At 39.0% G+C, this 20,447-nt stretch overlaps 1 protein-coding gene across 2 annotated transcripts in view; it reads right to left on the reverse strand.

The window, feature by feature from the left end:
* Window positions 1–8,059: 8,059 nt before the first annotated feature.
* Window positions 8,060–20,447, reverse strand: part of gria4a (glutamate receptor, ionotropic, AMPA 4a) — a 175,594-nt gene continuing 163,206 nt past the window's right edge. Inside the window, exons 16-18 of one of the 2 annotated variants that reach the window (XM_020940440.2) lie at window positions 15,636–15,750; window positions 11,968–12,105; window positions 8,060–8,224 (exon numbers count right to left, since the gene is read on the reverse strand). In XM_020940440.2, the coding sequence (XP_020796099.2) occupies window positions 8,060–8,224; window positions 11,968–12,105; window positions 15,636–15,750 (418 nt within the window). Of the gene's footprint in view, window positions 8,225–11,967; window positions 12,106–14,340; window positions 14,456–15,635; window positions 15,751–20,447 lie in introns of both variants that reach the window. The other variant, XM_055166822.1, reaches the window with a different exon arrangement.

Genomic DNA, 20,447 nt, shown 5'->3' on the forward strand with positions numbered 1-20,447 from the left:
GAAGCCTTATGCACTGAGAAGTCTGTCCCTTATCTGAGACTGTTTCTATAAAGCCAGGACAAATGAAAGTAATAAGAAATGCAGTGTCTTTGCCCGATTGAAGAAATATTGATGTTGCCAAGAGGCTGCTGATTCACTTGCACAAATAGCAAGATACACTAATGCACTCTGCCAAAGCTGCCAGTTTTACTAGATTGAAACTGCATTTACTTAAGCACTTGTTAGAATGAAATACATAGAAATATACCTTTAACTTGAGGAGAGCAATATTCTTATCTACACCAATCAAGCCATCTTATTTCACATCATCCTTTTTATGTAACTTTTCTGTTTTGCCACCTACTTGTCTCCATGGAGATGTTATAGCTTTGCCTGGAATGATCCACAGTACAGAATTAAACATAAATGGCCATATAACACCATCTTCTGCTCTATGTTGTTGTTTCCTCATCAAAAATATTGGACAGTATGATAAGACTACCTTTACAAACAGGTGAGATATCTTGAAAAACATGGTGACTGTGAATGTAGTCGCATCACCAGACACCTCCACGGCCTCTCTTGTTGTCACCTGTCACCTCCTATAATATGCAAATTTGACTATTGTGAGTTTTAAGCCATGTTATAATGTTATGCTGTTACCTCTTCAAAAATATACCTGAAGTTGCGTTCTGTTTCATTCACACGTTTCACACACTAACCCTGCGTTCTTTTCTCAAACAGAAAGCACTCTGTTCCACCTTGTGATGTCATATGGTAATACTGGAAGGGTTCCACTGTGTTTTTAATTTCAAGACACTTTCACTAGAATCATTTTGATCAGTAGGTCGCCACGCCCTTCAGAGTAGCTTGCCAAGGGATTTCTGAATTCTATGTGCTGTGCTGAATAAGTAAAAATTCATTAATTACCACTGTAAATGTATTATTTTCATGTCTAACTTTGTGCACTGATAAATGGATAATGGCTTATGTTTTAGAGCAGGGGAGTCCAAACCTTTTTCATCAAGGGCCACATATCTAAAGCAGAGGGTCAATCGAGGGCCATAGACTGGTGCTCAGTACAGTGAGTAATTGAAATATGTGCATGTTTAACACATTAGAATGAGCCATCAGTCTTTATTCATGCTAAGACACTAAATATTAAATATTAGCTTTATTAAGGTAAATAAAAAAATAAAATAAAAAAAGGAAAAAGTACATTTTTAATTGATGGAATGTAATTTTGGCCAATTCACCTGGAAGCCTGAGGGTCAAAAAAATTTGTCTGAGGGCCACATTTAGCCCACGGGCCATAGTTTGGACATGCCTGTTATAGAGGCATCTAACTGTTCTGCGTCTAAGGCTTGCCAAGGCTCTTAGTCTTAGGCTACTTAGTTTCTTTGTGACTGCTAAAATAAGTAGCTCCCTGGCATTTTCATTTTGTAAAAGTAGCTCACTAGAGGAAAAACATTGGAGACCCCTGATTTGGATAATAGGCCTAATGGTATTGAACAGAATATTTTGAGCTTTGGAAATAGACAGACTAATAGTAAAGGGATACTCAAACATGTGTGAATGAAACTACAAGTATGTTTTTGTGGAAGTAACAGCATTATAATATGGCTTAAAACTCACAAGAGGCAATTTATCGTAATATAGGACCTTTTAAAAGCCAGGATTAAATGTAAATCATAACATTGCTCGAAGTAAAATTGTGCATAATATAGGACCTTTAGCACAAGTGACAGCAACAAAGGCCTATGGAGGTCTATGGAGATTCACAGTCATTCAGACACTGACAGTCATCATGTTTTTCAGATATCTCACCTGTAATTGAATAGATACAAGATAGTCTATTATCTTACTTTGCAATATTCCAGGTAAATCATTAACATTTCTATGATGACAAGCAGCTGGCAGACCCTCTGTCAGAAAAGTTACATAATGGACCTTTAAATTGCTGTTATATTAACCATGCCCATGTTGTTAGGGTGTGGCTCTAAGTTTTTATATCATTTTTAAGTATACTTGAAGGAGACACTGAGCAACAGATATTTGATGATTAAAATATATGGCAGTGGGGTGCCAAAAGTAAGACAAAGGGTCAGCATCCCAGAGCAAAGGAAATAAAAATAAAAGTAAAACTGCCTTTACTCAGCAGCTCTGTAGAAACAAGCAAATTGAAGGTGTGTGCTCTTATGACATCATTGTCACATCAAGGTTAAAAGGGTGTCAGCCAGGTCCGCCTCCAAATTGTCATTTTACCTGAGCTTGGGGGAAATGGGAAATCCTTGTCCGTAATAACCCAGCAGGGATGATGTGTCTGTCTGTGTGGTTGTACAAGTATGTGAGCTGGAGAGAGAGGGGGAATAATGGCAAATGCATGTCATGTGATGCTCTGCTTTAGGAGTGTGAGGTCTCAGTGGACTGAAGACAGCAGCTCCAGTGATGAGAGCAGAGAGGGGCTTTAACTCTATAAATGCTGATTAAGATCGAGAGGTGATGTGTCCCAGTTCATGTGAGTGCATCTGCAGAGGGGATCACATGGAATGAATGAAGTAGCTGATGTTAAAGGACCTATATTGAGCTATTTTCTGATGTATATGTTTCCTCATCTCAAACATACCATGAGTTGTGTTTTGTTTCATTTACACGTTTAACACACAAATCCTGTGTATTTAGGCTGAGTTCTTCTTTCAAATGAAAAACACTTTGTTGACCCTTGTGATGTCAAGGTGTCAGGAGAGTGTTTTTAAATTCCATACACTTTCACTAGAACGATTTGGATGATTTTAGCCCTGGAATTTCTGTTAACTTGAAAACTATCACTTCTTTAGCCAAGTTGGCACAACGTAGTGCCTCTGTTCAATTTAATTTCTCTCCAGCGACTAGGTCAGGAATCAGAATACACTAGATTGTTTGCAAGAACCCCAGAAGTTGAAGAAATCCCGCCGGCCAATCAGCGAAGAGCTGAACCAACCCAAGTTGCAATAGCAGACTGCATACAGTATCCTCCTTTGGACTTCCATTGTCAAACACAAACTTCGCATTTTTTATTGCACCTTTAATTCACAAGTTGATCTCGCAGAAACGACAATGATCATTGACAGACATGTTCACTCTCTGCTTTGTTTGTTGTTGTGCCAGCAATTACTTGGACACCACTGAGCGTTCATACGTCACGACCAAATAGCAGTGATTGGTTAAATAAAAAAGTACCTGCCTACCATCGAGTGAACGAATCCTAATGTTGCAAGGTCAGATGATTTCCACAAAGTGAAACCAGCTGATGAGTCTACTACTTCTTGACCTCCCAGTGGTATAGTGCATTTTGAGCTTTGGGATGCAGAATAATAATGCAGGGTTATTCTCTCAAAACACAACTCTAGGTATGTTTTTAATGAGATAACAACATTTTAACATGGTTTAAAGCTCACATGAGTCAATTTATTGTAATACAGGACCAGCCAGATAAGCCAGATTTAAATCCAAATCAAAACTTTTATGGAAAAAGAGTTCACCAATCTTCATGGAAATATTATTTGACTTGAAACCACTATATGCAACTTAACTTGTCTACAAGGAGACAAGCAGCTGATGCTTCAATTCCAAGTCACAGATAAGGTCAGGTAGAAAAGCTTCATGCCATACTGTGGAATATTCTAGGCAAAGCATTAACATCACCATAGAGACAAGTAGGTGACAGACATTCCAACAGTTACATAGTGCACCTTTAAGAATAACAAATTGTGACATCCTCCTCTGAAAGCTAAAACAACTCTGCACAAGTCCTTAAGTTTGCAGCTCAATAAATAACCACACAGAAAAAGCAAGGTTCATTGATGTTTTTACTAGAAAAACCAAACCAAATGGAACGAAATCAAGAAACAAACAAAGAAATAAACAAGACAGAGTGTGTGACAGCGACTGCATTTTCTGTGCTGGAGGTGCCAACAAAAACAATTGGACTGGAACCAGCATTACCATCATTTTCTCCAAAACGCAATGCTTTTTGTTGACTGTGATGGAATATAAAACTGTATAGCAAATGTTATATTGCATTACAGGGCTCGTAGTTTGTCGGTGTGAAGGGAAATAGAACCAAAAGTTGAAAATGGAGAGGTAACAGACGACATTGCATCCTGTTTATCCGTATGTGCTGAAATCCAAAAAGCATATACAAAAATATTCCATTTAACCAACAAATGCAACCGGGGACTTTTTTTTTGTAGGTCTCTGTAGCAGTAGATCCAATATCATGACATGAAAATTCCACTTTGGTGTGACCTCTTGAGTGGATTTCAATCTTGTCTGGTGGTAGGACAGAAAACCCACAGGCATAGCAGTACCAAATGCAGTACAAATACTACCTCGTCAGCGCTATATTCAAGAGGTGCAGTAGTCACAGTGGCCCGTCCGCTCTGTGGGTTAAAGTGAGAAAGTAACAGTGGGATTCAACTAAAGGCTTAAATGTTCTGACCCTGTTTAGTACTATGCAACAAGGTGTATTTTAATGTGTGTGTCAGTGTGGGTGCTAATGGACATTCAGTGAAAATATGGGGTTATTATAGTGCCAAAAATATATGATAACAAAGTCAAAAGTTATGATAACAATAATAATGTCTTTTAAATTGTTTGGTAGTTTGGAAATCCTGAAGGAAAGTGCCATTCTGTGCTCCCTTAGTCATTTTAATTGCTAATAATCCGAGAATTTAATGCAATACTGAAACTGAATGTCGAAGAAAATGTGTGTATTTTTTCAAATTCTGGCTAAAAATGGCACAAAACAATGGGCAAAAAGTATACAAACTTGTTTACATTAGTATATTCACCATGTCTTATTCATTTCTATATCGCTATACAAATGAGGATCTAATAAAGTTAAGTGTAATATTTTCAACACAGTAAAGTGGTAGTTGATCCCTCATATCTTCTAATTAAACTTCTAATTGCACTGAATACTGATAAGAGAAGAGGACTTTGGGAACAGTAAATTCATTGTTAAAATAGTGCAACATTTCCTTTCAGGGTTTGCCTTCAAAGACTTCATGGTGTGTGAGCACTCAGATCTCTATTTGACAATAGCTATTGGTTTTCTCTTTTTTTGATTCATAATAACACACACTCATTTGATTTGTAAGCAACTCCTTTTTTCTAATTCTGCGTGCACTCACACATGTATTGGTGCCACTTTATAATAGCTACACCAAATAATTCTTAATAAAGCATAAAACATAGACCAAAATCATAATGGACAAATAGTTTATTGGAAATGATTCAGGCATAGTTAATACTTAATTAAAGGATTAGGGTTGGGAGCTCCAGTTATGAAGCCTGAATAATTCTCAAACTTAGTTAATTATGAATGGAGTCTTTGTTCATACTTAAGACTAATTAAAAGTGTAGCTATTACAAAGTGTTATTGTTTTTGCCACAATAATAACCCCATAGTGATGAGCGGGACATACAAAGACCATGTGGATTCTCAAGTTATCAAAAAACAGCCATATAACAGAATGTATGCCATGGCCTCTGACAATCAGTGAGCAATGTTTTCTAGAGCTCTCTATAGACGTATAGATATATATTCATTTGTATTATAGATATAATATGTAGGTTTATAAAAAAGATTCAATCTTAATTACAAGTGGCATTTTCTTTTATACTCATTATTGCAATGATTTTTGTTATCTAAGATGATTAAAAAAGACATGTGTTTTGCTACGCAGGTATTTACAACAGTTTAAAAAGCAAGCTTTCATTATAGTATATCTCAAATGAGCCCCACCATCACCACCCCGAATCCAGAAAAACTATGCAGAGGTCAGGTGCGGGCGGTAAAGACGAGTGTTTCTTGAGTTTTCTGACTAACTAGATTGCCTAGAAGTGAGCAAAGAGCAATGCAATATTTTGAAATCAGCTACGTTCACACCACACAGAAAACTGGCCCCGATCTGAGGGCGCGTTCACACTCCCAAAATCACCACGTCTGAATATGTTCTAAATAAATCCAGAACTAAACCTGAACTAGACCAGGGCTAGACCAGGGTCAAACCAAATCTACCTCAGGACGCAATTTGGGCTCAAAACCAGGATCAAACCAACAAAGACCAAAGTATGAACGCACCCAAAACTATATTCACAGATGACTTCTACCTTCTACATTGTGTTGCTACAAACAAGGCTGGACACCATGACAACGAAACATGTTTTGTATGATTGAGCCTTGATATGTAGAGCCTGGCCAGCCACCCTAATCATCTGTTCATTTATTTTGTTATAAGTGAGATAAAGCACCAACTGGCCATTTATTTATATTCACAACTGCTCCAGAATGGATTGGCCCAGTATTGGAGATTTTGGATAAGAAAATATTGACTGTTGATTTGAATGTGAAGAGAGAGCATATCCACTTCCCTAAGTAAATGGGTATGACAGGCTAAACAATATGTGGATGTGGTGTGAACATAGCTGAAAACCCTGAATTCAAATTGCGTTATAATTTTATCTAAAACTGAGAAGCACTATGTTAGGTTGCCATTTGAGATCTGCACTTGTCTTAATCCATTAGTGAATGAGGAACCTATTGTTATTTACTACAAAGTATATTTTCTGTATATATCCGGGGTCGACTGAGGTTACTCCTGTTTTGTATTGGCTGATCATCAAATCATTTTTATAATCATAATAATAATAATATTTGTAATAAGAAAGCAGATTTTTTTCCATTGAAGAGTCCACTGTAAAGTATAGCGGCTTTCACATAGTCCAAGCTTACAGTATTCTGGTCTTCTATAATGGTTGATATACCTGTTTCAGTCCTTGCAGGCAATTCATATATTCGATGAAGACAACCGTGAAAATGGTGAAAACAAGATTTGTCGTAAGGCGCTGTCAAAAGTTGGAAAGGGGCGAGAACTGTGTTTGGTTGTCTATTTTTTTTAAACGTCGACTTTCTTGCTATCACAGTTCGGTTCACGTAGGAGTCTGTGCTGGCGTGTGGCTCTTCTCCCCGGAAGTAAAAATACTGCAGGCAAGCGTGAGAAAAGTCCGTAAAGTTCTTTTTTCCCCCCCGACTCCATTTTGTTTTTCCAAAGAAGTCAATGGCAGCGGTAAGAGTGAGATGACGGTGTGCGATGTGTGTTGGAGATATGCTAAAATACACAGCTCTGGATGGGAATACAAGAGACCACAGCAAGTAGTACTTCTAAACTATTCTAGAGTCCTTATTGAGTAAGTGGATAGGTTATTGAATATGGTCTAGGGAATTGTAAGCCTGGTTTAGTCCTACTTTAAACTTAAACAAATATTTGTGTTGTTATTGGCTTTTAAACATGCTCTTGAGTAGTGCCTTGTGCATAATGGATAATTAAAGAATCACACATTATTTCCCAGCTTCAGTGCTCCCCATTTTAGAATCTTGTATACCACACTATCTATTGGTAGCAGAGGGAATTACTATGTGGAAAACAATTAAATTAGGTAATTAGGAACATGCCCTGCACATTAATATAAGCACGCAGTAGTGATGAATGCGATTTGATGGCAGAAATGCTTTAAAGTCTGTGATCTTTTCTACATTTGACGCAACAACTCTGGGAATATTTAAATTGCATGTTTTCTGGAGCTCACTGGCAAAGGACTTTTTACAGAGAATTACGTAAGCGAGTGTAAATTAAACAAAATACAACTCCAGGTATTATTTAGATGTGGTTAAAATCTTAAAAACAAAACAAAAAAATCATCTATTTTGCAGAATGTTCAACAATCTTTAATTAAAAATCTTGGTTTAGTCTGTAATTTGCTTCTATTTAAATGCATTATCCTTTAGTCCTACTTTTGCTAATATTTAGAGAGCGTATAAACATTTAAGACAATTTAAGACAATTACGCAAAACACACTGTTGTCTGTCAAAAAATAAGGCAAAACTTTCCAATATATTGCACCTTTTATAATCAAACCCCCTTTGCACTGATCTCCTGTTGTTTACCACCCAGAGCTTGTACCATGTCCCTCTAGAGTATGTAGGCATGTGTGTTGTGTTATGTGAGTTTAAGGCACGGCAGGTGTTTTTGGTTTTCAGGGCAGTCCAGAGGAGACCACAGCGAGGCCGGGGTGTCTCAGGGTGCTGTGGGGCGCGTGCACAGCTTTGGGACAGTCTGGAGTCAGGACACGCCCATTCTCCCCCACACTCCCCGTAATGGACAGACGCGCCTTGTTTCGCATGGCTTCGGTGAAAGTCAACTGTGAACAAAGGTCAAAAAGAGAGAGGTAAGAAGAGGGAGACGAGAAGAGAGTGGGAAAATGCATACAGTAGTTTAAAAGGTCCATATTACACAAAATGGATTCTTGTTGCCTCATCAAAAACATATGTGGAGTTATGTTTTGTTGCTGGTTTATTAGTTTGTCTACATCTCCAAAACTCAAAATGCTCTGTTCCACCTTGTGATGTCATGTAGTGGTAGTTTTCAACTTAGTAGTTACCTTTTACCTTTAGTTCAGCAGAGATCAGCAATTCCAGGGATGAAAAAATCCAAATGATTCTTGTCAATGTGTACGGAGTTTTGAAAACACTGTGGAATACTTCATATATTACCACATGACATCACAAGAGAAAAGAACTCAACATATGCAGGGTTTGTGTGTTACACATGTGTGAATGAAAATCTGAAAACACAACTCCACGTATGTATCTGATGCAGATTAAATTATACACATAGATTAGAAAATAGTGAAATATGGGCCCTTTAAATAACTTTAATTCAGAATGTAACATTTGAGTTGAGTAGTTTTGAATAATTTAGGTATTTTAGACCAGTTTTTTACCCATTTCAGGCTAAATTATTTATTTGATGGGGGGTGAAGGACGACATTGAGCCGGTAAATTGACCTCACAGTGCCAAAGCTGGCATAAAGCCTGGCACAGAGCTTGGCACAGAGCCTGGTGTGGTGTGAGTGGTGCATCTTAGACCACGCAACTATTGGGAATTTACTTCAAATGTACACATAGAATGTACACCTGTCAAAACTAAAAACTACTCAAATCAAGATAAATATTCTGGTTCAAGTTATTTAAACTCATGTAGACATTTCTGAGGTGTATAATACCAGGAGAGTGAACGAGTGAATGAGGACAGGTATGCATGCATGTTGGTACACAGGCACATGCAGGACTGTGACACATCATACAGTGTTAGGATTATAATCTGTTTTTCATTCATTTAGATCTGTTTTCATGGAGCTGAATTTTCTATCATATTTGGTATTTGGCATTATTAACCCTGCCAACTGTCAAATGCTGGTAGATTTTCAATGTGGCTATTGAATGCTTCTCTAACACTGACCTGTTCTACTATAAGGTAAGATCTATTTTGTTTGTATTTTTGAATCAAACTGTGGGCTCATCTTATTTAAACATTGTTCACCATCACCATCTATAGCAAAACTCATGTGTACTTCTATGTTAATTGCGCAAATTTTAAAGGTGAACTGAGCAAATTTTGTGGTGGTACGGTCCATCACCTGCTTGAGATGTTATTGCTTTCCCTGGATTGTTCCATGGTATGACATTAACCATATCAATCTAGCATTCATTACAAGTGTTTCTATTACTCAAAAATACAATATTTCCTTCCGTGAAACGGGGCGACTCTCCACAGATCTGAATTGTAATGTGGCATAGTGCTGTAACCTGCTTGTCTGCCTCATGATAGACAGGTTCAATCTATACTGTGGAACATTCTAGGCAAAGCAATAGCATTTCCATGAAGACAAGCAGGTGGTGGACCCTCCACTGTAAATGTTACACAATGCACCTTTAATGCTAAATATTTTATAACCAGATCTTCTGTAATTGGTTGTATTAAACTGGCAATATTAGAAAACTGGTAAAACTTCATGTAACTGCTATAACAATTTACACCATGCACTTTTTATTTGACTAAACCCGTTCATTATTTTGCTACATAACTACCATTTAAAAGTTGAGGACACACACACAAACATGCACACACAATCTATCATCCAGGTTGGAGACATCTGCATTTCAGAGGTGACCATGCCATTCCGGGTTTCAGACATTTTGGAAAATTAAGGTTGAGGTTCTGACCAAGGACGGGATTCAAAAAGTGGGGGAATTTGGAAGGACAAGTAGGAGAATAAAACAGGAGTGATTTGTCAGATTTATAGAGAGGGAGTTACAGACTACTGCTCAGAGAAGGACAAAGTACTTTTTATGCGTTGTTAATCTTACTGAAAAGCTTAAACATTACAGCGAGAATAATGAATAATCTGTATCCGATTGTATTCTTTTACACATAATATTGCTACCTGAGTGCCTTGACTTTCTACATTTATATTCTATAGCGTTCAAGTTTCCCATAACATTGCATTAAAGCATTCCCTCCTTTATAGTAATAGATAGAATTATCTTATGTAAGTAGATCTATTTAAGTGTATAATGAACCACTATGCGTCTGCGGGGGACCTTTTATAAGAACATTCATTTGACGGTAACAAATCTCATACATTCTTTATCAAATATCTGCAGAGGTCAAGAGTACTCAGTTACATTTACCTCAGTAACTTTTTAAAGAAATTTAACTTTTCAGAGTATATTTCTAGCAGCTTAATCCTACTTTATTTTTACTGAAGTACTTTTACTTTAGCAAATGTTTTGATTCCTATTGCCACTGTAAGTCTATACATGACAAAAGCTTTATGTTGACAGTATTAAATGAACTGAAGATACATATTGTAATTTTTTTCTTTCTCATTTTTGTGTATGTCCTTGGAAAATATCAGATTTTATGCATTATTATGTTTTTTCTATTACATTATAAATCAGTTATTAAATCCTGACAATTTGTAACTCTTACTTGAGTAGTACTTTTCCTCACATACTTTTTACTCTTACTTGGATCACTGTGTTATATTTCTACTTGAGTAATATTATTTTTAAGTAATATTACAATTTTTGGCTACTCTACCCACCTCCTTAGCATGGGTGCACAACTTTACAGATACCATTAACTTTGAGAGACTTTCACGTGAAACAAAGTAAACTGTTTTGGCTTTTAGCTTCTTTCACTCCAAATTGCACTTTGTAGTAAAACTAAATGACCGTTTTAGTGAGTACTTTGTGTGCGTCTGGATAAAATACAAGGGTGCTATTACAGTGGACAATCATTTTAGACCTGATATAGACCTACAATTTCTTCGTAATTGCAGATAGCTTCCTATTTTTAGCGAGGGCCATGCTGAGTAATAATAATGTTTAGAGTTGTTTTATGAGCTCTCTTGGCCTTGACGTCGGACAAAATATTAATAGGCTATATTTCTGCACACATGATTAGAACTGCACCATTTTGGGCAAGAAAACTGCGATTTTTGTTACAAGTATTGCTATTGTGAACATTTGATTGTGATATATTGTGCAGCCCTAATATTGCACATGTCCCCACTGAAAGGACATAATACCCACTCTAATCGTTTATCAACTTCATATCTAAATGGTGTTTTATATTATATTTTTACAGCTTTGCAACCATGCTTTTTCCAGCCAATGTATCCAACAATGCAGGTGCCTATGGCCAAGTCAACCATGAAGCATCACCATTTCCATAACCGCGATTATGATCATGAGTGGACAAGGACTATGGATCCAAATCTGCAAATGAAACAGCCAATTCAAAACACTATCGAATACAAAAAAAATTAATAAAGCATTTCAAGTAAACTTAAAATAAATAGTCATCTGCGTTGGCTCCACAGTGCTTGACCGCTCTTTCGCTTGCACATGAAAATCTTCACCATGAGCGACCACACCATGATCCCACCTAGTTTTTACACAAATACAGTTCAGCCTCTAACTCCTACCCCTATATCTTGACCCCCTCGGAGCCGTACACGTTGTAGCCCTCCCTATAAGTGGCTAGGTTCTGGGTGCTGGGGGAGGGGCTGGGGCAGTGAGGGGGGCTAAGGTCCACCTTCATGCGCTTGGCTTCGGCCCGGGACTTGTAGCAGAACTCCACCAGGGCCACCAGCATAGCCAAACCCAGACCGCCCACCAGGATGTAGAAGACCCCCGCCACGTTGGACAGGCTCAGGGCTTGGGATGACTTGTCCTGGGGGAGGTCAGGTGGGGCAAGAGGGAGAGTAAAAGCGGGGGATAAGATAGAAAGAAAAGAAGGAGGGAAGAAGATATAGAAGAAAAAAGAAAGGACATAGTTACACACAGCTTAACCGTGAACAATATGAATTCATACATTTTATCCTACAACTATACTATACTGAAATCAAGCATTTTTAGCTCTTAGTATCTTAAATATCTACATTCTAAGACATGCAACATAATATTAATACATAAATAGTGGAATTTCCCACAATTTAAAGGCCCTATATTACGCAAAATTGATTCTCGTGAGCCTTAAGCCATGTTAGAACGCTGTTACCTCCGCAAAAACATACCTGCTGAGTTGTGTTTTGTTTCATTCACATGTTTCAGTAATCCTTTATGATTTGATCTATCTACATATACTAATGTCATGAAGTGGAAGTTTTCATGTTAACAGCTACCTTTTACCTTTTGTTTAGTAGAGAAATTCCAAGGCTGAAATTATCCAAATAATTCTAGAGAAGGCATATGTGTTAAACTTTGGGCATAGGACCTCATTTGGTTAGCCAAAGTGTTGGAGACGTGTGGAGACACTTTTTAAAATATTCCATCCATCATCATCCTGCATGAATCGCCGCATGTTGAGGGACTATTTTCTCAGCAGCAGCGGAATTTTACTTTGCTGGTAAGATAGGTGCTAGGTGATATTCCTCCGCCGCTGCCGCTGCCGAGCTTTCTGTCAGGAACTACAAGTCGCTGCTGCTGCTCAAATGCAAGGTTGGTTTTACTTCTGAAATTATTCTATCGACACAGACATTTATATTTATATCTAAAGTCTGGCATAATAATTGTTTTGCTTCCGGTGCTCTGTGAAGTGGGTAAGACTGTTTTTAGTGGCAGGCTAACTATGGCCATTAACATGCACTAGCCTTGCACCAGGTGTCTCCACACGTCTCCAACACTCTGGCTAACTAGGAAATGAGGTCCTATATGCAAAATTCTGAACTGTCCCTTTAAAAACACAGAACACTTCCTATATTAACACTTCCTGTATTACAACATGACATTACAAGATGGAACAGAGTGTTTTCTGTTTGAGAGAAGACCTCAGCCTAAATATGCAGGGTTTGTGTGTTAATTAACATGTGTGAATGAAACAAAACACAACTCCAGGTATGTTTTTTGAGGAGGAAACAACCTTATAACACAAAAAAGTGTAATATAAGCCCTTTAAACATCAATTACAGACACATATCACTTTCAGATTGGAATTTTGTAGATTGTATAGAAATAGCATCAATGCAATGAAGAGGGTATAAGGGGTGGATCAAGTACTTTTCAGTAACGCAGTCTTAAATCTTAAATGGGAGTCAATGGGAGTCTAGTTCTTGAATGTAATTGGTAGCTCAGTATCTAAAGCAATAGCTGTGTTCTCATCAGGAAATGAATTTGTAAAAATGGCCATCAAAATAAAAGCATGAAAGTGACAACTGGCTGATGGTTTTACGTTGCTTATTTCAATATGTGGTGTTGTGAAAATGGGTTGCCTCAGATTGCTACAGAAACTGGAGTAATGTATAAAATCAAAGGATATCAGAATGAAATTTCAGTTGTGCAGTGAAAAATTTTACTTTTAGAAGCTTTTGTCAGAGGTGTCGCTCCCAGTTTGGATCAGATATGTTACATGGGTATTGAAAAAGTGTAAGTGTATGAAATATTGTGAATTACTTTTTGTAGGTTACAAAATATGACAAGTTTACACAGTCTAAACATTTATCACACGTACAATAAAAAAAATGTAATGCTAACTTTAAATTAATGAATTATTTTATGTCAGCTATGTGTTTATGTTGTTGCAAAGCTTTTTTTTCTTTTCATTTTTAGTCTACTTAAAATACACTTTCAATTAACAAAGAAATTTAGATGGAATGGGATGTGTTGATTATCTTATATTATAAACATGAAACTTGTGAAATAGAATTTGAAACAGTAGGCCTATCTTAGAAGCAAAACATACCAGTATATAAGTAAATGATATAATAAATTGTTAACTATTTTGACCTAAATTACATACCATACTATTCATGCTTGAAAAAATGTCTGGAATTTATCGCCATGTATCTGCCTGATCCAGATGGGGGCGTGATGGTGTACAGCTCAGATATATGTGAGTACAGTAGTTGCAGTAATCTGGAGCGGATTGGGGATGGGCGTTCACAGTGGGCCGCAGCAGCGTGACACTGACCTTACTTCCAGAGTCCTTGGGTCCACACTCTCCCTTGTCATACCACCATTTGTTTTTCAGTTTGTCTAAGACGCCTGCTTCGCTCAGTTTCAATACTGCAAGGTTTACTGGGGTTCTTCGCGTGTAAAAATAACATAAATAACATCATAGGACATGTTATTTTATGTTATTAGAGTATATCACATTTGTTGCATTGCATAGTTGTACATTGGGTGACCTAGCGTGGGTCCCACTGAGTACATGTGTGTAGGCTCGTTTTGCGGAGGGGCTGGGGGGGAGCAGGAGCTATAGTCCGAGCTACAGACATATGAGTGGGACCCAGCTTTGTCACTGCAGGTAGCGCGCCCATGCTGCCCGAGTCACTGTCACTGTCCTGTCACGGGCTTCGCTGGAGGAGTGGGTGAGACAGGACTGTTAGCGTCAGGGCTAGCTCTGTGTAAACACCGGGGGAGAGACAGACAGAAAAAATGGGATCCGAAAATCAATATGTGTCTAGCTGGGTGATAGTTGAGTGGTTAAACCGTGGTTCGCTCCTGTGGTCCATATGACCTTTCCTGAATGTCATTCCCAGCATCCTTCATCCTTCCTTATCTTTACTCTGAGCTTATGAAAATATGCATTGAAGAAATTATATAAGCAAAAACTAAATAAAACTGATAAGAAAATACTAGAAGGGCTGGCTCTACAAACATTGGCTTCGATTAATTATTCATAGTAATATTGTTGCTGAAGGTTAACCCTAAAAAGCTAGAATGACACTAAAGTATCAGTTTAATCCACTAGAGAATTTTGAGTGTGTTTCTGGCCTAAACGTTTTGGATTTCAGATAAGTGCCTAGGTCTCCTCCCAGAGCTGCCACTAGAGGGCAAATATTCCTGTCTTTAAACTGCTCATTGAGACAGCTGCTTTTTCATGGCAGCAAGACAATCGAAATGTAAGACTTTTTTGGTTAAGATTGTTAAGAGTGCAATTACCATAACAATAATTCACTTTATGAAAATTCTGATTAGCTCATTTGCACAAGGGCTGTATCGTTGTCACTTTTGGTCTGTACCTTCACTTTCAAAGGCACACACCACTGACAGAAGATGCAACTTTGTGCTCATTTCAGAGATTTAAATTGTGATCAGCTCACTTCTCCACCCTCCTTGCGTATAGCCAACAGTCCCCTTTAGCACCAGGGCAGATGCGCGCGCTACCCTCCCTCGGGACAGGCAGCGTTCGCGGGCACAGAGGCCGGTGAGCTGCTCCCTGTCCCGCTGGTGGTGGTTGGTGGTCAGTCAGAGAGGGCTAACCTTGGAATCCCCTCCCCCGCTGCCACATTCGCCTTTGTCATACCACCACTTGTTTTTCAATTTGTCCAACAGGCCCTGCTCGTTGAGCTTTAGCACGGCCAGGTTGACCGCGTTTCTTTAGGTGGGAAAACAAAAAAACAAAAAAAGGAGGAACAGATAAGATAAGTTTGGTCAGAGCAGAGGAGTGCGAGGGTCTGACAGACTGATGGAGCACAAGCGGGAGAGAGGCACACCACAACAGGGACGGAAGGGGAGGATAAGATGGGTTAGAGAGGGGGAAGGATCTCGGACAACTCTGTCTCTCTCATTCTCTTTCATTATCACCATGTGTTTCATGGTTCTTCAACTGTAGGAATCAGGAACAGACATCAGCTCTGAATATTTCAAACTCACTGAAATCGACAAAGCCTTAAGCAGTTTAACAGCTATGAAGATACATTGGCCATACCTAGGGCTCTGAAAACTTCAAACTCACTGAAATTGACAAAGTATTAAGAAATTTAACAGCTATGAAGATACGGAGGCCATACCGAGGCTAAAAATGTGAATTTATCCCAGGGTTTCAAATAGCAGTTTAATCCAAACCCAAACTGATGCACAGTGCTATTATGTCTGGGGAAGCACTTGATGCAACTGTGGCTCCAGATGTAGCTCAGCACTGAACAAAGTGAATAATACAAAGTGAATAATGCAATATTTAGAGTTCTGGGAAAAAAGCAAGGTAATTATGAACATAAGGCATTAGGTATATGTGATACGATAGAAAAATGCTTCGACTCCCATCCAGAAGTCATTTTGAATTTGATGGCTCTGGTGAGACGCTATAGGATTTATAATGCACTCTGCTAAGTAAGTCCTGCTCCTAAAGACAGAAGTTTTCTGCTGAAACTGCCTTACCTTTGTCTCCATCCATACTAGCCTCATTATGGATCATTCTACCCCTTATTGTGATTTGCCTGACTCTCCTTCACCGCCGTTAAGTACCTTATGATTGGTTTGACCTCTCACTTGATCATGGCGTGAGGAAACTACAGCTGGCAGGCTGCACCTCAACCCACCATTTCTGTTCAAAGAGGTATTTTCTTTTTGCACAAAATAGCTCCCTTTCTTCCCTATTTATGAATTGTGGTGGCTCATACCAGAACCATCTACTTGAAAATGACTTATAGATGGGCGGTGAAACATCTTGATTTCAACAGTGTCTTTGAAACCTTTTCTACCATGTACCACTCCTGGGTAAATGAGGGATTACACCAATGTCATATGCTTTATCATGAATTTTTTACTTGGTAAATTATTTGGCCTCTAGTCTATGGATTCCATAATCAAAAATACATTATGTTCCTTTTACTGTAATAGCATATTTACCAAGTTTGTCATAAACCATGTACAAAAGTTCCCCCACAGAGAGACAAGTCCAGTCAGATGTGTTCACTGACCAGTCACTTGCTCTGACCACACCATATACACAGGTCCTGTTGTGTGTGTGTGTGTGCGTGTGTGTGTTGTGTACACAGTGTTAACCAGCTCCCTACAGCCTTCTGATGGTGCTCAGCTCTCCCCCTGCTGCTCTCTTATTTGTCACTGTATGTGTGTGTCTGTGAGCAGGTATTTAGCACTATGTACGGACTAAAATCTGTAAACACTCAGTATATGGTGACCGTGACTGACCTCCATTATGAGGACAAAATCAGGTAAATCTTAAATTCTTCACTTTTAGAACAACATGTTTCTAAGTTCAGATACATGTGTTAAAATAGGTTAAAGTTCTGCAGTCATAACTATGGTAAATGCAATGATTGGTCTCCAGGAAATTACTGTAAGTCAATGTAATGTCCCCAAGATGCTGGAAGTCCAACATGTGCGTGTTTGTGTGGGCCTAGTCTCCTGCAGTGCTCTTGCTCACACCCCTGAAGCGACTGACCTCCAAACACAATCCGGGGACAAAAGGCTAAACATCAGGCATTCATGCTTCTGCTGCATATGCATAAGCTTTTCATCCCCCATTTTATAACAAGGCAGTGAGTCACCCGCATGATTCGGCAATACTTTTCATAATTATAATAGTCATACAGCCGCAAGGGGACCTGCTCGGACTTATTATCTACAGTTAACTTTAAAATAGAAATCTGATTAGAAACCACCCTTAAGTCTCAGGCAAACCAAACTATAATAAAAGATTGTGATTGGTGACTCAGTCTGTTCCTGCTAATCTCATATTATTTAGTCAGTGTAGTGGAAGCCTCTTTTCCCCTTATAGCATATTTTTTCTCCTGGTGTGAGATTTTGGATAGTTCCAGCAGATGGCATTAGGACCGCATCTGCTGGTGCATTGAAAAGTAGCTTGTGTGAAGTTAAAAACAGTGGTAACTATTGTGGACAGTGTGTAGTTTCCTTTCTTTTACTACTTTAATTACTCAATTTTTTTTATTTTTATTTAAAACAACCTGTAATTGAATAAATGTAAAGGCCAGTTCAGACCAGGGCGTCAAGGAGTCCAGTTTATATGCAAAGTTTATGTGGATGCGTGTCTAGGGCGTACTGCGTTTTTGCAGCGCGGATTTAGGGGTCAGCAAGGTGCGAATCTGATGCCAAGAGTTGAAAACTTTTCAACCAATCAGGGACGGTTATCCAGTCATGGAGCAACGTTATTATCCAAAAGAAGAAGAAGAAGAAAGAGATAGACCTGGGAACCGGGGCGGGGAGCCAAAAACATTAGTGGAGTATATTTTTATATATGCTCCAACCTCCGAGCCGATTACCAGGACCACACCAGGATCGGACCAGGACTAGACCAAGACTAGACCTGGACTGGACCAGGACTAGACCAGGACTAGACCAGGACTAGACCAGGACTAAATCAGGACTGAACAAAGACTAAACCAGGACTGAACCAGGACTAAACCGGGACTAAACCAGTGTCATTAGCTGAGTATAAAAATAAATATGCCGCATTCGCTGAGTTGATCACCAGGACTGGAAAAGGACTAAACTAGGACTGGACCAAGACTAGACCGGGACTGAACCAGTGTCATTAGTGGAGTATAAATATACACACGTGCAGCTGCCGAGCTGATCATCTCTGCTGATGGTTTTATCTAATAAATACACTAAAACCACTTTCTCATGGGCTCTCATTGTTCTGGGAAAAGACTGGGAAATGGACGCCCTGGACGTGTGTCAAGTATTTTTTTCCCGTTTGTCCACAGCATCCCAAGATACGTGTTGGGGGTGTCTAAACTCAAACGCAAAGGTGTCCAAATAGAGTTACATGCACCTTTAAGGTTGCGTTTCCATTAACCACCTCGGATCTAATATGGGTTCCGTGTAGGACCAAAAAACTACACGTATGAATGCATCCTAGGTCTTTGTGTTCCTTGTTTCCTTTGCCTGCAGCACACTGAGAAGACTTTCTCATGTTACAAAAGCTCATCTTGCTTCTCCTCTGTCTGTCACTCAGTCCTGTTCAAACTCTGGACGGCTCCCATATGTCTGCTATTTTCTCTCCGTTGTGCTCTCCACTGTGACTACAGCACTGCGCCGCGGGACCTCAACGCTTTTGTCAGTTGATTCCCTGCGTGTTGCTAGCTACCTGTAAAAGAGCGTGCTTTCTCTCCTCCTCCTTCTGTTCCTTTTGTGAGCTGCAGTAATCAGAAGGGCCAATCTGTGCTCAAAGGTCAGTACAGTGGCCGGCTGCCTGTTTGTTAATCTGGGCCTTTGTCTGTGCACCTGCCTTATCTCTTCAAGTCTAATGCAGCGCCGCACAAAGGTGGAGCGCAGAGGTGCCAAGTTCACCCACAAGGGGAATTCTTAACACACAATAGGATTTCAAATATATTTCGTGGTCTACGCACATATTTACTGCCCACTGACATCCTGCTATGAGGACATGGGGCTTCTGGGTGTAATATTTTGTGTAAGGTTGTCAGAAGTATCAAAAATCAGATACTAGTCGATGCTAAAAGTAGTTTCGAAACTAGATATTCATTTGAGCAGGTACTGATGCTAAAAAAGTCACATTCACAGCACAAAGTAGAACCTTTTCTTAATATGCTTTAGAATGATCTTAACCATATACACCAATATATGCCCATAGACAATATGTGTATTATTCGTTCATTTGTTTTTCAATAAAATAATAAAACGAAAAAACAACTATTTTCTTCATCATTTATCTCCAAAACCAAAATGAAAAAACAGATCATGATTCTTTTTTTTTTTTTTTTTTTTTTTTTTCAGTTTTGAATTTTGTGTTTAAGTGAATAATGGAAAAAACGGATAACGGCCGTTTCCCATTTCCATGACTTAAACTGCGATGCCGGACTTTTGCACCACATACGGACTGAACCAGGACTAAACCAATCTCAGTCCCAGTCTCCGGTCCTCGTCTGGTCCTCCCGGTCTCAGTCCCAGTCTGGTCCTGGTCTCAGTCCTGGTCTGGTCCCGGTCTAGGTCCCAGTCTGGTCCCGGTCTCAGTCCCGGTCTCAGTCCCAGTCTGGTCCCGGTCTCAGTTCCCGGTCTGGTCCCGGTCTCAGTCCCGGTCTCAGTCCCAGTCTGGTCCTGGTCTCAGTTCTGATCACCCGACAGTGTACAGGGGAGCACCTCCGCTCCCTTCCCAACACTCAGTCCTGGTTCAGTCCGTATGTGGTTCAAACAAATCTGTTTTTTCATTTTGATTTTGGAGACAAATAATGAAGAAAATTTTTTTTTTTTCATTTTCTTAATTTCGGTTTTGTTTTGAAAAATGTATAAGTGAATGATACACAGATTATGGACCAATATGGAACCTACCTGGATGATTTAGGGATTACA

The sequence above is a fragment of the Boleophthalmus pectinirostris genome, unplaced genomic scaffold (assembly GCF_026225935.1).
Source record: "Boleophthalmus pectinirostris isolate CB_2022bp ecotype Guang Dong unplaced genomic scaffold, ASM2622593v1 HiC_scaffold_9, whole genome shotgun sequence".
Taxonomy (NCBI): domain Eukaryota; kingdom Metazoa; phylum Chordata; class Actinopteri; order Gobiiformes; family Gobiidae; genus Boleophthalmus; species Boleophthalmus pectinirostris.